At 48.6% G+C, this 17,208-nt stretch overlaps 1 protein-coding gene across 7 annotated transcripts in view; it reads left to right on the plus strand.

Moving 5' to 3' along the window:
- Positions 1–17,208, plus strand: part of RYR3 (ryanodine receptor 3) — a 1,751,462-nt gene that overhangs the window by 1,526,609 nt on the left and 207,645 nt on the right. For all 7 annotated transcript variants that reach the window (XM_069638568.1, XM_069638566.1, XM_069638573.1 and 4 more), the window contains 2 exons: positions 450–531; positions 6,971–8,286. In XM_069638568.1, coding sequence (XP_069494669.1) covers positions 450–531; positions 6,971–8,286 — 1,398 coding nt within the window. The remainder of the gene's footprint in view (positions 1–449; positions 532–6,970; positions 8,287–17,208) is intronic.

Genomic DNA, 17,208 nt, shown 5'->3' on the forward strand with positions numbered 1-17,208 from the left:
AGAAAGGCCATTCCACTGGTGTAGGGTGCCAAGAGCTGGAGAAAGTACAAACACGGGGCGGAACAGAGTGACGGGAAAGGGGCGCAAAGGATCAACTAGTTGCAATGGATGGTAAGGTCAAATTATCTAGCGAGGAAACTGGCATGCCTGGATTCTTAGGTAAAGGTCAAAGTTCAGATAACGTTTCACAAAGCCATCCAATAGCGAGATAAGAGAATTATGATAGAAGTCTTTGGGGCAATACAGAATGTTATTAGTGGGACAGACGAGTATAGAGCCTGAGAATACCCAGTTGGCTCCGCTCTTTGGGAGTTGGTGCCACATGCACAAATACTGGATTGACGGCTCTGCAGTCACAACAAAGTGTACCCTTGGTCGCATGAAACCTGCCTGGCTTACATCGCTCTCATTATCGCTCTCATTGCCGTCTCCTCTTGTGTTTTTCTTAGGATTCCAGCCAAATCGAGCTCCTGAAAGAGCTCCTGGACCTCCTGCAGGACATGGTCGTCATGCTGCTCTCTCTGCTTGAAGGTGAGTGGTCTTCATTCAGCACGCACCTGTAGACTCACTTGTATAGCCACTCACCATATGCACACGTGGGGACAGGCGAACAGATTGAGAGCCTGAAGTTTCAAACATCTCATTTCCAAGATGGAAATTCGAAAATGCAGTATTCAGTATGCTTCACTGTACTGCTACTGCAACTTCGAACATGTGGGTTTGAAGTTTTCGAATTTCTGTTGTGTTGCCTTTTATTGCTGCCATAATGTATGTAAGTCCACATTATATCTCCACTCAGACGCTTTCCCATTCCCATAGTGCCAAGCCTTGTTCCCGTTTCCCTTTCATTTTGTTGTTGTCGCTGGCGGTGAGCCTCTATTTTCCCTTCAGCAATCCGCCCTTTTGCACCTGCTGCCCAGTTTCTTATTTATTTATTTGGTGGTTTGTATCTTGTTCCTTAAATGGGAGATACCTGTCACCGTTGCTTTTTTAACCCTCCTATTCTCTCCCACTGTATTTTTTCTGACGTGAGTTATTGATGCGTCTCTCAGTAGCACTTTGTTTGACAAGTGTTGGTAAAAATATTGGCGAATGAAAAGGTGTTGTTACTGCATCATAAAAAAAACTGGCAACATCGAGTCTTTGTTTTCATCCAACCCTGCATAGAAATTGCCTCGTATGACAGAGGTCTGCAACCTGGCCCTCGCCACACGTTTTTGGACTGCGACTTCCATGATTCCTCACCATTCACTGTGCTGTGTAGGGCAGATGGGTGTTGTAGTTCAAAATTGGAGAGCCAAAGCTTGCAGATCCCTGACCTAGGATAATGCAAGTTATCTGCATTAGCCAGCCTACGCTCTCCCTCCTGATTTAAATAAGCTTTCAACTGGCAGGTTGACCCAGGAACACATTATCAATGAAAAATCCTAACGGTTGAAGAGTGGGAGTAGTTTTATTTCAATGGATTGCATTCTCCCACAGATTGCTCATCAGATAGATATCCCTTCCAGCGTCCGCTGCTCGTAAACATTTTCGCCGGGGGCGTAGTACGACTTGATGTTGATGTCCACACCTCTTGACTCGACCAGGCCACTCATCAGCACCAGACGTGACGTTGGCCGCATATTTACTATGTCACTACACTCCTGTACCTCAGACATTCATCCTCCTCGTCCACTCATAAGAGAAAAAGACACCATCGAAGCAGGCACGAATCCGATTCGTTGGATGATTGCGGTAAGGTCTGCTGGACCCCGGGCGTGTCGAAGGAAGAGTGGGAGGAATTCAAGTAGAAAATGCTCCAGATGTTTAAAAAGGCGCAGCAGGTGCAGCTCCAGTCTCGAAGCTGCAGGCCAATACTGCACCAGTTGCACCCAGAGGTTCCGGTGCCAAGGTGGCCAGGTCTCGTCCTATGCCCGCATGCTCGACCACAACGACCGGCCCTAGAGCCAAAGGGCCCCATGGTACCGGAGCCAAAAGGCCTAGTGGGAACAATACCCCCAACATCGAAGCCGACAGTCGAACATTCCTATGTCCCTGAATCCTGATCCACGTTTTTCAACTCAATGCCGTCGATTTACATTGATGAAGGGGACCAAGTGCCTTTTGGCTTTGAGCCTATGGGTGGGGTGACTGGAGGAGATGATTTTTTCACTGGCCAAGCAGATTTGTTGGCTCTAACCAAAGGGCTAAATTATGGAAGTGGTCTGGACACGTCTTCTGACCTTCTTAAGGGCTTATTAGCCTGTTATTATCTCTCTGTTTTCCTATGCAGCGTGGCAAGCTCGGGAAAAAAGGGGGAAACAAAGGTGCGGGGCATAGTGACAGAGTATATATGCAATGCCTGATGTACTGCCTGGATAGTCAGCCGAGTCGAGGTCCACTACGCCCCCGTCGACCAAAATTCTGAAGCAGCGAAGCTGGATGGGATATCTATCAGATGTGGAATCTGCGGGAGAAGAATCCATAGAAAGAACATTGCGGTTAGTAATATTTCCTTTTGGTGGCAATCACATCAGCCAGAAGGGTCAGTGAGCTGCAGGCCTTGTCATGCAGGTCTCCTTTTCTCCATTTCTTTAAGGAGAAGGTGTCCTTGAAAGTGCTACCTGGATTTCTGCACAAGGTCGTGTCGGAGTTTCACATCTCCCAGACCATTGACATACCTGTTTTCTACCCTCCTTCTCACCCTTCTAAGGAAGAGGAGAGGTTCCACAGGTTCGACCCCAAGAAGGCTCTTAGTTTCTATGTGTTGAGAACATCAGGATTCAGGAAGGCTGATCAGTTGTTTGGAGCGTTTTCCCAGTCACAGAAAGGATTGGCTGTTGCTAAACAGACAATGAGCAACGCTCTGTATAACAGAGTGCTATCAGCACGCAGGGAAAGAGCTTGCATCAGGCATCCCAGCGCACTCCACAAGAGGTGCAGTGGAATCCTTGACACTTCAAAGGGGAGTGCCAGTTAAAGACATTTGCCGGGCTGTGACTTGGTCCTCATTGCACACTTTGACCAAACATTATTGTTTGGATTTATCACGTGGGGCTGATGCTCGCTTTGGAAGAGCAGTGTTTCAGAACTTTCTGGTATAGGAACTTTCATCCCACCGTCCTTTGGCCCACCTGATCTCTACCTTCTCCTCTAAAAACCTTGGTGTCATCTTCGACTCCACTCTCTCTATCTCTCCTCACATCTCGGACGTCGCCAAGAAGTCCCACTATCAGCTGTACCTCCTCAAAGGGACGCTTCCCTTTCTCACTTTCCCCCAGAAGCTCACTGTCTCCAGAGCCCTGGTTCTCTCTAGGCTGGACTACTGCAACAGCCTCTTTCGCAATCTGCCTTCCTCTACTCTCCGTCCTCTGCAACTAATCCAGAACAGGATTGCAAGACTTATTCTTGGCCTCAAGCCCAGGGGCTGTATCTCTCCAGCCCTGAAATCTCTCCACTAGCCTCCGGTGGCTGCAATGATCCAGTTCAAGACCCTTTTCATGGTCCACAAGGCTTTGTGGGCCCTGTGACCGCTCGACCTCCAACGCTCTCTTCCAAAATACCTTCCTTCTCAAGCCCTTTGCTCAGCTACCTCCAACTCTCTAAGGGTTAGACGCTTTTCCAGGCAGAGAGTGGGGTGCTGATCTCTCTCCTCTGCAGGTGCCTCCCTCTGGAATGGCCTCCCTGCCCCTCTCAAACTTGAGCCGGACCACCTGAAATTCCAGAAGCAGCTCAAAACCTTCTTCTCTGCTTTCTCTCTCTCCCTACCCTGCTGACCTACCTGACCTACCTGTCTGCTGTACCGACTGGTTGTTTGGCTAACCTCAGATTCTCATTGAGTACCAGGCTCTTTCTTGATAAGTCACACTTGCACTGCCTCTGGGCCTACCACGCATCTAGGGGCTTTAACTGTAGCCCTACAGTCCCTTGTTCTCCTTGCACTACACAGAGCCGCGCTTCCTTGGTTGCTCTTACCCAGAGCATTGTTGCCCTGTTTTCCCCTCCCCTCTCCCTTGCACTTCCCCCCTCCCTTTCCTCTTGCACGTCCCGTTCTCGCACTTGCACGATCTGAATGACACAAGGCATAGTAAGATCGTTTGTCTTGTCCTCCCTCTGTCTTCCCTCCCTTGTCTTGTCGCCGCCCAGAAACACTTGTGTACAGGCACATTATAAATGACTTATCATATCATACCCACGTACTGCTTTTGGAGTCTATCTGATGAGGAATCTGCAGGAGAAATGACTTACTGGGAATGTTCTTTCTGTGGATTCTTTTCCCACAGATTCCTCACCACTCTTCCATCCACCCCCGCTATGAAAGTGCCTGTATTGCATGTTGACTGTCCGCTTATTGTAGGAAATTCAGATATTTCTAATTGTTCTGCTTTTTGCCATCCAGGAGTTTGATCCTCTAAACCTTCTAACCGTCCTGTTCCACCCCCCACCCCCAAAAAAGAAAACAGTTTGGTTGTGTTCCACCTTTTTTTAAACAGTTTGGCTGTTTGCCAGTCTTTTGCAGTGGCTGAGCTCGGGGGAAAAAAGGGTGAGGATCTGAGGTGCGGGGGCGTAGTGGCAGAGTATATGTAAGGGACCAAGGTCACGTCTGGAGTGGACGACTGGTGCATTGAGTCAAGATGGATCGACAGCCGAGTCCAGATGCACTACACTCCCTGTGGAAATGTTTTACGAGCAGCTGATGCTGGAAGGGATATCTGTCTGATGAGGAATCTGTAGGAGAAGAATCCATAGAAAGTAATTTCTCCTTCTACTGAATGTTCCTCCCACAGATTCCTCATCGTCCATCCCAACCTACCCCACGGTTAAGGGCTCCCTAATATGAATATACAATGGGCCTCATTACGAGGTTGGAGGTAACCATGGCGCTATTAGCGCCATGGCTGCCTCCAAAACCTTACCGACTTCACCCTGGTGAATGGAGCTATTACCGGCCCATTCCAAGGTTGGCAGGACCGGTAATTCCCCATTCACCAGGGCCCTTCCCCATTCCCATTTGAGCCCCCATAGGGCTCAATGGGAATGGGGAAGGCGCTAATAACGGTACCGCAAATTGCGGTACCGTTATTAGCTCCAGAGTCCCTTTGCGGGTCCCGTCCTTAACGCCTGGAAAAACCAGGCATTAAGGGAGGACCCGCAAAGGGAACTCGTAATAGGGCGGTAAGGGATTACCGGCACCGGTGCCCTTACCGGTGCCGGTAATCCCTTACCGTCCACCTCGTAATGAGGCCCAATGACTCTCCTTTCACTTGAACAGTTATCCTTGTCTCTAATCCCTAATGCGGCTGTGCAAGGGGAGAAAATGACAACTGAGGTCACAGGGCTCCGAGCGCGCTCTTTGTACCCGCATCTATGTCACATCGGTCGCGAAGACGACGACTCCTCGACGCCCATCAATGCCAGTGTGCACAACACCCCGTGCTGGGAAAAAGTTCCCAAGAACTGCAAAGCAGGAGAATAAATATCTAAGATGAGGAATCCATGGGAAGACCATCCAGTCAAAAGTACGTTTACAGGGGCCAGTGATGTGTTCTTCTGTGCCCCTTGTCATACAAAAATATCAATACCTTCCTCAAGAAAGAATAGCAGCATTCAAAGTGGGTTTAGCTGAAGCCAAATTGCTTGCTCAAGACCTCTGAGAATCCGTGGCTCACCACATTGATGCAGCTGTGAGAGCTGTCAGCATTGGAGTAGATCTGAGGTGAACAGCATGGGCCTGAGCTACACACTTTCACAAGGAAGTTCAGGAAAAAACCTTGGGCCTCCCTTTTAAGGGTAATGACTTATTCCATTCATCCACAGATGACCAGCTGAACAAGGGCCGATCCAATTTCAAAAGCAAGAGCTTTGGTGGATTTCGTAGCTACCAGGAAAGAAAGGGCAGACAACCCAATAGATCACGCAGTGCTCACAGAAGAAAGCAGCAGAGGACTTCAAATAGGGGATTCTTTTCCCCCTCCGCTACTGCATCATCAGACACAAAAGAAAAATGAGATAGCCTTCCCGATCCACTCTCCTCAGTAGGAGGCAGAATCTCAGACTTCATTCTGAGCTGGCGTACCATTTCACAGGATTCATGGACCCCGTTGGTAGTCTTCAGGGGGTACCAGTTACCTGCCCCCCCCCCTTCCTCCTCCTTCCCCTCTTTTTATACAGCTTGTTAGGCCACTCTTTTCCAGGAGAATCCCAACCTTCTGGACATCAGAGTGATAGAGATAGTACTCCTTGTCTCTCTAGAGAGAGTTCTATTATCAGGGTACCTGTAATGCCAACGGTCCTCTAGGTAAGTAATATAGGAAATAATGCAGTGGACCTTGGTAAATGAGATTGGAGAAACAAGTTACATAACAAGTTGTACATCGCTAATATAAAAAAAAAACTGTTTTATTTGAAGCAATTAAACAATTCTTAACAGTGTTTGTTCATAGAGCACGTACATTAATTCACATGTTTTACACATCAACTTGTTAATTCCACCATACATACAAACCTTCAAACATACACATTCAATGCACGCTTATATACAAAACATGGGTTATTCAAGAACCCTAAAAAGTCAATCACTAAATAGTTGCTTCACACCTATATCCACTCTAAGTATGTATTTGAATCAGATAGAATTAATCTTATTTAACAACATCTACATATGTTTCGGTCGTCTAATGATGGCTTATTATTTGGCCTAGTCTTTGTCGACCATCTTCAGGATGAGGGTAGGACTTAGATGATACCTAACCCTATGGTGTCATCTGGTGGGAGATGTCTTCTAGCACAAATCTAAAAACAAACAAACATTGTATCATGTAATGTGCCAATCTATTATTTCTGTCGACACAGATTCCCACCAGATGACACCCTAGGGTTAGGTATCATTCAGAGTAATGGCCATGAACATTTTGCTTATTGGTTGAATATTTGTGTGTGACTTCATAAACATAACGCTTTCTAATATGGATTTGTTGCTTTCATCCAGGCAACGTCGTTAATGGGACCATTGGAAAGCAGATGGTTGACACCTTAGTGGAATCATCAAACAACGTTGAAATGATACTCAAGTTCTTCGACATGTTTCTCAAGCTCAAGGACTTGACGAGCTCAGACACCTTCCGAGAATACGATCCAGACAGCAAGGGAATCATCTCAAAGAAAGAGTTCCAGAAGGCGATGGAAGGTCAGAAGCAGTATGCCCAATCTGAAATAGAATTTTTGCTCTCTTGCGCGGAAGCTGATGAGAATGACATGTTCAACTATGTAGAGTTTGTGGACAGATTCCACGAGCCTGCCAAAGACATTGGGTTCAACGTGGCAGTTTTGCTCACCAACCTCTCTGAGCACATGCCCAACGATTCACGCCTTCAGTCGCTCCTGGGTCCAGCTGACAGCGTACTGAATTATTTTGCCCCATACCTGGGTCGCATTGAGATCATGGGTGGTGCCAAACGAATAGAGCGCGTGTACTTTGAGATCAGCGAGTCCAGCCGGACTCAGTGGGAGAAGCCTCAAGTGAAGGAATCCAAACGGCAGTTCATTTTTGATGTGGTCAACGAAGGCGGGGAGCAGGAGAAAATGGAGCTCTTTGTCAACTTCTGTGAGGACACCATCTTTGAAATGCAGTTGGCTTCCCAGATTTCTGAATCTGATGCTCTGGAGAGGGCTGATGATGAGGAAGAAGAGGAAACTCACCATGTGATAGAAATGGGAGACGAAGAAGAGGAAGACTCTTTTGAATCTTCATCTGCATTTGTAGTTGCATGTAGTGCCCTTAAGAAGAACACTGCAGACTTTCTAACAACACTCACCTTGAAGAACGCAAAGAAACAATTCAGGAAGGTGAAGAAAATGACCATGAAGGAGCTGGTGAAAGTCTTGTTTTCCTTTGTTTGGACGCTATTTGTGGGACTATTCCAGTTCGTCTTCACCATAATCTGGGGAATTTTCCAGGTTCTCTGGAACACTGTGTTTGGGGGCGGCTTGGTCGAAGGAGCCAAAAACATCAAAGTGGCTTCCATTTTAGGGGACATGCCTGACCCTACGCAGTTTGGAATCCACGATGACGTTCTTGAAGCTGAAAAAGCAGAAACAGCCGAGAACGCAAATTCCACCGATCATGCACAGTTTGCGAAAGGCGAGAAAGGTGATACGGACATGTCTGATATATTTGGCACCCAAGCAAAGAAAGAAGGTGCCAAGCATGGGCATGAAATAGGGCTAGGTGACTTCACAGAAAGTGTTGGCACCGAGAAAACCAGCAATCTGGTGACCGCCGTGAGGAACAAAAGGAAAGAACAGGTAAGCCAGCTGTTGTTGCATTGTGACATGTTCTATAGAAAATTGTTACTCCTCTGCGTTGTGAAAATTAAAATGCAATGCTTCCTAAATTGTATGTAGCACAGCGTTCATGTTCCTAAACGGAAGTGCCCTCAGGGATTTGAGGGATTCCATGATATGTGGAATGAATGATTACAGAGTAGGCGGTGTACAGCTCATAGAAGAGTCGCAGAATCACAAAGAATCACATAGGAGAAGAGAGCTTCTCTAGGTGGTGTCAGTAGAGTTTGGCTCTCCGTAATGTCTCATTGAAGCATCATAACCAAAAACAGGTTATCCTTTGCCTAAACTGCACCAAACGCCCACTAGTAATGGGTTTTATTCCTTCAAAGCGAGGCTGCTGTGTTTGTATGTGCTGGGTCCTATATAGGGCAAACCCACCTATAAAACAACAAAGTGCTGTACTAAAAGGGGACACAGTACTACCGTAAAATAATATCCTCGAACAGACTTGCCGAGAGCAGCAAACATGGGAGGTACAGATTAGGAAGGGAAACGGTGAACTCAGACTCAATTTATTTGTTAGTGTATCTGCAGCTGCGCATGCGTGGAAACTTTATTCCTGGGAGTTTCACACAATCTGGCCTTGCTTACTGCTCTAATGAGTCCATGGGTCTCCATCCGTTATTGTCTCCCTTGCCTACCTCTGCTATCGGAGAGGAGGTAAAGTGTGCTCCATTTGAATCCACCACCCCCAACTAGAAGAACCCCAAAGGCAGGACTCATTATGCAACTCCTCCTCCACCATTTTGTCATGCCAATGTTCACCGCTTCTCTCCTGGATTCCACACTTCTGATTCTACACACTCACATCGATTTTCAATACATTTTATTTGGATATATAGTCAGGAAAGAATATCCAGCAAATAAAGAAGCACTTTGTGGCTCCACTGAGTCAACAAAGACACAGGTCCTCATAGCTCAGAACAGGCCCCAACCACATCAGCACATGCCTCACAGTTGTGTTTTTATGCAACAAATAAAGCGAAAACTAATTGAAAATGCAGGCAGAATCGCTCATTTGAGACATGCATCACAACATGAGTACATGTCTAGTAGATCAGGAATGGCCACAACAGCATTAGCACAGATCTCACACTTGTATTTTTATTCACCAAATACAGCAGAAACCCGCAGAAAGCGCAGCTGGGGTTGCTCACGCCAGACAGGCCTCTCAACATGAGGACAGAGCTCTCGGATCCGCACAAACTCGTAAAACATCAGCACCAGCCTCAGTGGTTGAAACCCGAGACCGGCGTAAAGCACAGAAGTCACCAGCTGACGTATGCATAGCGTCACCACCACCCAGAATGACTTTGAAGTGCCCTTCCTCACAGCCACCTAGCCCCACAGGCATGTCAGATCTCTCCCTGTACATTAAAGGTTCTAGCCGGGCAAAAACCATTTGCCAACAGGAAAGTGGTGATCTTGAGAACACAAGTTTGCTCCTAAATGGAATTCAAGATGCAGGTAAAGGCACATCGGTGTCGGGTAGAGCACAATTTATTGTTAGTTGCAGAATAATGCCACAGATGAAAAGCCCCAGACAGAGTAGGACATCGAAGGCATCATAACACGTTTCAACATTGCATATGGCAAACTCCAGAATGGTACTGAGGATCAATTTTCCTTTCTTTGCCTTGCCTTTCCTTTTCTCTATGGGGCCAAAATGGTTCCCTGGTCCATAACACCCCTGGATACTAGATGAATGAATGAAGTATTACATTTGAGAAGTGTTTTGGGAATGCTACTGACATAGAACAATGATAGTGGTCCGAGGAGAACTGCATAAATACCTTTCCTTGAAACAAATGATTCAACAGTGTTTATGGTTGGTGTTCACCAGGGTTGCATATCTGCTTCACCAATGGTCTGTGTATGAGCTGTGTGGTTTAGGAATAATCAATCCTAGGGACAAACTGGGGAAAAATAGGCCCTGGCTTTAAATTAAAATAACCTACAATCGTAAACCACTATATTGTAACTTTCATTACAAACTGAGTAGTACCTAGAGCTCACATTTGGGACCAGGTGTGCGAAACTGTCAAACTTTGGACTATCCAATATGTCATAGGAACCGATATTGGCTTGCACCGAGTACCTGATATGTGGAACAGTACCTCAGGAGATAACAAGTTGTGTCCAATAGATGATTTGCCTGGGACTGTCTGAACAGGACAGGTGTGGGCTTCTTCCCGCAAGTGTGCAAAGTAGAGGCAAGATGGGCTTGGAAAGTTAGTTGTACCGTGAAACACCAGTGGAACTAAAAGAGATGTAAAGAGACATCTGTACCCAGACTTGCCCAGAACGCTTCCCTGTTCCCAGGTGCTCTGACTCTTCCTCCGAACCCCACACTCACCAAAGTAGGCAGTGCAGCTGCTGGCAATCACAGGCAGAGGAACTCCGTCAAAAAGCAGGGGGGATTTGATGGACGACATGAGGACTTGGTTGTAAATATCAGCCGGTAAAAGTCATGAAGGCAGGCAAGGGTGGATAAGTTATTTAACTGGCATAATGGCAGCCAACAGGACACCAATTATGAATGCCATTGTGATCGGGAGAACGTGGTGGGCACGGAGCCAGCCTTTATAGACTGCAGTACACACAGGTGTTCTGCATCTTCTCTTGAGAGCTGGGCTTGTGCAGAGAAACCTCAGACAAGGTTAAGCCTTGCTGTGCCTCGTGCCGTGCAGTCTCTCCTTCTATCCCCCATCCTTGTCTCTCCGCCACCCCTATCGCGCTCACTATCTTGCCTGTCTATTCTAACTGCTTTTCTATCACCTATCCTCCATCTCTCACGAAGTCTGGAAGGAAGAAGCTTTAAAAAGAGCGCCTGACCACCAACCCTGGTCTACCCATTGCAGACACCTACATCAGTGCAACCTCCAGACAGATTGTCACTGATATCCTCTTTTCTGTCCCTTCTCCAGATCTCTGGACCCCTCATCTTATCTCTACTCTCTCTCCTTTCCTATCCTCACCCATTAATGGTGGCACTAGATGGGAAGTACCCTTGGCGGGCTTCTCATCATCTCGGTGCATAATTAATATCTACTGAAATGGCACCATCATGGCTCAGGATCCTCAACCCAACCTCCTCTTCTTTGACCGGTGCCTGCCGTCCCTCATCAAATTCCGTCCTGCGCCTGCTACTCCATCCTCCACTCTCCCTGTCCCTCTTCCCCCTCCTCCGACTGGTGTACCACACCACTGTACCCCTACTTGGAAAACCTTCAAAGGCAGAGACTTGCTTCATCTAGCCACTGCCATGCATAATGCTCGCCCTGCAATCAAACACTCTGCTGACATCTGCCTTGAAGACATTGACCTCGATATCCTTGTTCTAACCGAGGCTTGGTTTACTGCCAGCTCAGTCAATGCTTTTGACTCCCTTCTCCCTAATGGCTACAAAATCATCTCTAAGCCTCGCCCCCAACCGTTCTGGCGGTGGGGTTGCCCTGAACTTCCCTGAGTGGGTCCCTTCCACCCTCGTACCTATCCAGCCATACTCCTCCTTTGCTATCCCGGTCTGCAATCTGGTCCTCTCTCCTACCTCTTCCCTGACCATTGCCGCTATCTATAGGCCACCTGGCTCTATCACACTGTTCCTCTCTGATTGGACTGATTTCTCCTCCTCTCTCCTGACATCTTCCGCTAAACTCCTTCTACTGGGTGACTTCAACATCCACCTTGACTTCTCAAGCACGGTGTCACTCTCTTCCGTGACCTCTGCACCTCGCTCTCCCTCTCCATTCTCCCCTCTGGTTCTACCCACTCGGCTGGACACACTCTTGATGCCTTTATCCACACAGATCTTTCGCTCTCTGGTACACTGGTCACCCCGCTGTCTTGGTCAGACCACTCCCGCCTCTCCTCCCACATAGGCCCTCTCAACCCTCTGACCGCACCTCCCCCAACCCTTCCAAACTTATTTATGCGCACCTCCCCCAGCCCTTCCAAACTCATTTATGGACATCTGCCTGATGAAACGAGTGTCAGTTGCTGCCTTTGCATCCATTTTACACCCACCCCCTCCTCCAACTACAGACTTTACCTCCGACTCTACTCTCAGCAACCTCCGTCTCGCCATCTCCAACACTCTCAACATTCTTGCCCCAGTCACGAGGATCCGCCTGAAACACGCCACCAAGCGTAGCACTTGGTACGACTCCGATCTAGCAGACCTGAAGCGCAAATGCAGAGCTGCAGAACGGAAGTGGCAGATCACAGACTCATCCTCTGACAAACTGGCCTGTCACCTTCTCCAAAGGCAATATCGTCTCACCATTCATTCTAAGAAGAAGGCCCACATCTAGGCCTGTGTCTCTGGAGCATCCAACAACACAGTTGAACTCTTTAAAATCTGCAAGGAACTAGCCAATGCTTCTGCAGTCTCCACCTTGCCTCTTCCCGCTCAGGCCCTCTGCACTGCACTGGCCACCCACTTCACTGCAAAAACTCAGGACATCCTGAGCACTTTCTTCCTCCCCTTCTCCTCCCTCTCCTCCCACCAACTGCACCCCTGGCCTCCCAACCACCCTCAGCCTTTCTCCTCTCCTTCTCTCCTATCACATTGGACAAGGTCAATAGGGCTGTCAGCCCTATGAAGGTCTCCTCCAAACAAGTCTTCCCCTGTTCTTCCTAAACTATTAAGGACAACATCGGCTCCCTTGCCCCTGCACTTGCTGATTTCTGTGATCACTCTCTTGATACTGGGTCTTTACCCATCTCTTTACCCATCTTCCCTCAAGCACTCTCTTGTGCGCCCCCTCCTGAAAAAGCCTTTCGCCTTTCTGTGACAGTATCCCTGTTCCATTCCCTCGGTCAGCTCTACCATGACGGGACGTATAGGCCAGCCAAAGGGGCCCCTTCATTCCTCTCCTCTCACCCTTCCCCGAAGGGCTTGTCGTACAAGCTGCCACAGTCTCAACCAGATCAGCTTCTTCAATATCAAATCTGCCGCCTGACAGAGAATCAAATAAAATGTATGCCATGGCCAAAAAGGTGTTCACATCAGGAAGCATGGCGCTTGAAGCCACAAAAGTGGCTATTGGTTTTGCTAAGTACTCCTTCGCTCTCTGGAAGGCAGTAGAGAATGCTGCGCAGTATATCCCTGAAGGGGAAATGTGCAAGGGCCCCATACAGCTGGTAGAGGATGGGAAAGAGGTGGTCAGGTAGTCACTGCGAGCGGGCCTGTATGTGGCCGACTGCGTGGGCCGTTCAATGGCATCGGCTATAATGCTGAGGAGGCATGCCTACTTGAGGTCTTCTGGCTTTTCGCCTGGTGTCCAAAGCGAGTTAGTGGCCATGCCCGTTGAGGGCGAATTCCTCTTCGGTCAAAAGGCCGATGAGTCCTTACAGAAATGTAAGGAATGTAAGATCGCTGCAAGATCAATGAGCCAAACCTGCCTTCAGCTTCACCTCTAAGGCCAGAGGGTACAGGCGATATGTGCCATATGGCAGGAAAGCGCAGCTCCCACCGGCCAGACGAGGGCAGAAGCATTTCTCATGCTCCGGAAAGGGGCAGGGAGGATTCTAAGGGCCAAGACAGCAGCGGGGATAATGAAGCCGCTTATTCCCCTCACACAATTTACTGGTTGGAGGACGGTTGGTAGAGCATTGGGCCCAGTGGCAGGAGATTACCTCTGATACCTGGGTCCTACAGCTCTTCGGTGGGGTTATTGTCTGCCCTTCTTAAGAAAACCACAAGACAGACCTCCAATCCAACCAAGACAGGAACTCCTGGAAGAACTGCAAGCCCTGTTGTTGAAGGGTGCTGTGGAAGAGGTGCCTCCCGAGCAGGGAGGATCGGGTTGGTATTCCCGGTACTTCCTGGTGCCCAAAAAGGGAAGAGGTTTCCGTCCCATTCTGGACCTCAGGGCCTTGAACAAGTTCCTGAGGAGGGACACATTCAGGATGGTGACGTTAAGAGAAATTCACCACACTCTAGAACTTCAGGACTGGCTGGTGTAGTGGATCTGCAGGACGCTTATTTCATTGTGCCGATACATCAAAAGCACAGGAGGTTCCTGAGGTTTCTCATACGGGACAAGCACTATCAGTTCAGGGTGCTTCCCTGTGGGCTGACCTCTGCTCCATGGGCCTTCCACAAGCTCATGGCGGTTGTCGCGGCTCACCTCAGGACATCCGGGCTCCATGTATTCCCATACCTGGATGACTGGTTGATCAGAGGCAAGTCGGCGCAGAAGGTTCTGTCTCATCTGGACGACACCTGTCTGCTACTGCACAGGCTGGGCTTCTCCCTGAACTTGAAGAAGTCCCATGTGACACCAGTCCAAATGCTCCAGTTCATCAGAGCAGTCCTAGACACCCTGGTAGGGAAGGCCTTCCCTACCGTGGAGAGAGTCAACAGCATGGCACAGATGGTCGACTTGTTCTGAAATCACGCCACATTACCAGCTGTGTCCTTCCTACGCCTCTTAGGCATCATGGCCTCTTATATTTTTCTAGTGCCAGAGGCCAGGCTGCGCATGAGATCCTTACAGTGGCTCCTAAGGGTTCAGTGGTCAAAGCAACTCTGAGCTCTCTCGGATTCCCTCAAGGTATCCAGACAAGTGGTAAACGACCTCCTCTGGTGGGCAGACCGCAGCAATCTCATGACAGGGGAACCCTTCTGGCCTCCTTGGCCTCAGTCCTGAGTGATCACAAATGTGTCTCTGAAGGGTTGGGGCACTCACTGCGCGGACCTGCAGGTGAACAGCCTTTGTTCAGAAACAGAAGCCAGGTGGCACACCAACAGGCCGGAGTTGCAAGCCATCAGGTTAGCCCTGAGAGCGCTCGTTCTGTCTCAGGAGGGGAAGCATGTCCTGATTCTGACAGGCAACACAGTGTCCATGTACTGTCTGAACAAGCATGGTGGCATGCAGTCCCTCCCCTCTACATAGAGTCGATGCAGCTGTGGTTCTGGCTATTGGAGAACCGGATCTCAGTCTCAGCAGTTCATCTGGTGGGAACAGAGAACAGTTTGGCGGACGCTCTGAGCAGGCAGAGCACAGTCTCACACAAGTGGGAAATGTGCCAGGAAGTCCTAGAGGAGGTCTGCTCTCGCTGGGGTACCCCAGCGGTGGACCTGTTTGCCACAGAGTCCAACAGGAAGTGCAAACAATTTTTCTCAAGGGAATACCCAGAAAAGAGCGTGCTCCGGTACGTGTTTCTGGTGGATTTGAAGTTCCCCCTCCACTACGCCTTCCCTCCTGTTTCCATCAACCCTTGGTTTCTGAGGAGGCTCAAGAGGTGTCAAGCAACCATGATCCTGATTGCCCCGAACTGGGCGAGGATTACGTGGTACTCGGACCTTCTGGATCTCACCATCTGGCCACCTCTTCGGTTGCCTCAGCGGCCGGGTCTCCTAACGCAGTCGGAAGTCCGGGTGCTTCACCTGAATCCAAGGTCCCTCAGACTACATTGGTGGCTCTTGAAAGGATGAGCTATGATGACTCGGACCTCTCTGAGGGGGTGCTCGAGGTGTTGCTGGCTGCACAGAGACCATCTACAAGATCTTTGTACGCATGCAGGTGGGGAAGATTTGAGGTGTTGAGCAGGGAACGCGAGATTTACCCTATCTCTTGCCCCACCACTACAGTGGTGGAGTTGCTTCTGTCACTGGCCTCAGCAGGCCTTCAGGTCACCACAGTCAAAGGATATTTGGCGGCATTGTCTGTGTTTAAGAGGACCCCGGATCAAGGTTCATATTTTTCGATCACAGTGATGGCACAATTCCTGAAGGAGCTTGTAAATAAGTTTCCTCCCTTTGTTGTCTCAGATTGGGATCTTAATCTGGTTTTGACATTTCTGATGGCGGCTCCTTTCGAGCCTATGCACACTTTTTCCTTGTGGCTACTCTCTTTGAAGACAACGCTCTTAGTGGTGATAACATCCGCTAGGCGGGTTAGTGAATTGCAAGCCTTATGCTACACACCACCATTTCTGTGTTTTTTTCAGGAGAAAGTCTCACTCAAAGTAATATCTGGATTTCTTCCTAAAGTGGTGTCCCAGTTCCATCTGTCGCAGTCCATAGACCTTCCAGTCATCTACCCACCAGCGCACCCTTTTAAGGAAGAGGAGCGTTTCCACCAGCTGGATCCCAAAAGGGCCCTAAGTTTCTATGTCGCAAGGACGTCCTTATTCTGGAAAACTGTCCAACTCTTCGTAGCCTTCTCTTTAGCCCGTAAAGGTTTGGTGGTAACGAAATAAACATTATCCTCCTGGATCATTTTCCGCATAGCAGAGTGTTACCAGTCTGCAGGCTGGGAGCTGCAATCTGGCATCAGTGCACACTCGGCAAGAGTGGTCTCTGTGTCAACTGCCCTAAAAAGGGCAGTCCCAGTTAGGGATAGTTGTCATGCAGCAACATAATCCTCGCTTCATATCTTCAATAGACACTAGGCACTACAGTTGCCAACGTAGTTGATGCGCGTTTTGGCAAGACGGTGGTGCAAAGTCGGATAGTATAACTTGCTGATTGCCTCCTTTACCCAACTGCAAATGTCTATCAGATGACGAATCTGTGGGAGAAAGGCAAAACATTGAAGGAGAAATTACTTACCGTAATGTTCTTTCTATGGATTCTTCTCCCGCATATTCCTCATCTCCCCTCCCATCCATTCCCACTCAGAAAGTTGACAGTTGATGCTCATCTCCTCTTGGGTTGAGGCTTGTTGATGGTCCTTGTATGACCATTTTCTGTCTTTCATGCCGCGTGTTTGCTCCAAAAAAATATTTCTTTTTTTTCTGACGCTACGGGTTGTGGTGTTAACCTCTTATCGGCTAATTAGCCTGTTATTTTCCCTCTGTTTATCTATGCAGCGTGGCAAGCTCAGGAAAAAAGGGGGAAACTGAGGGGTGGGGCATAGTGACAGAGTA

The sequence above is a fragment of the Ambystoma mexicanum genome, chromosome 14 (genome assembly GCF_040938575.1).
Source record: "Ambystoma mexicanum isolate Mex_15411 chromosome 14, UKY_AmexF1_1, whole genome shotgun sequence".
NCBI classification, from domain to species: Eukaryota; Metazoa; Chordata; class Amphibia; order Caudata; family Ambystomatidae; genus Ambystoma; species Ambystoma mexicanum.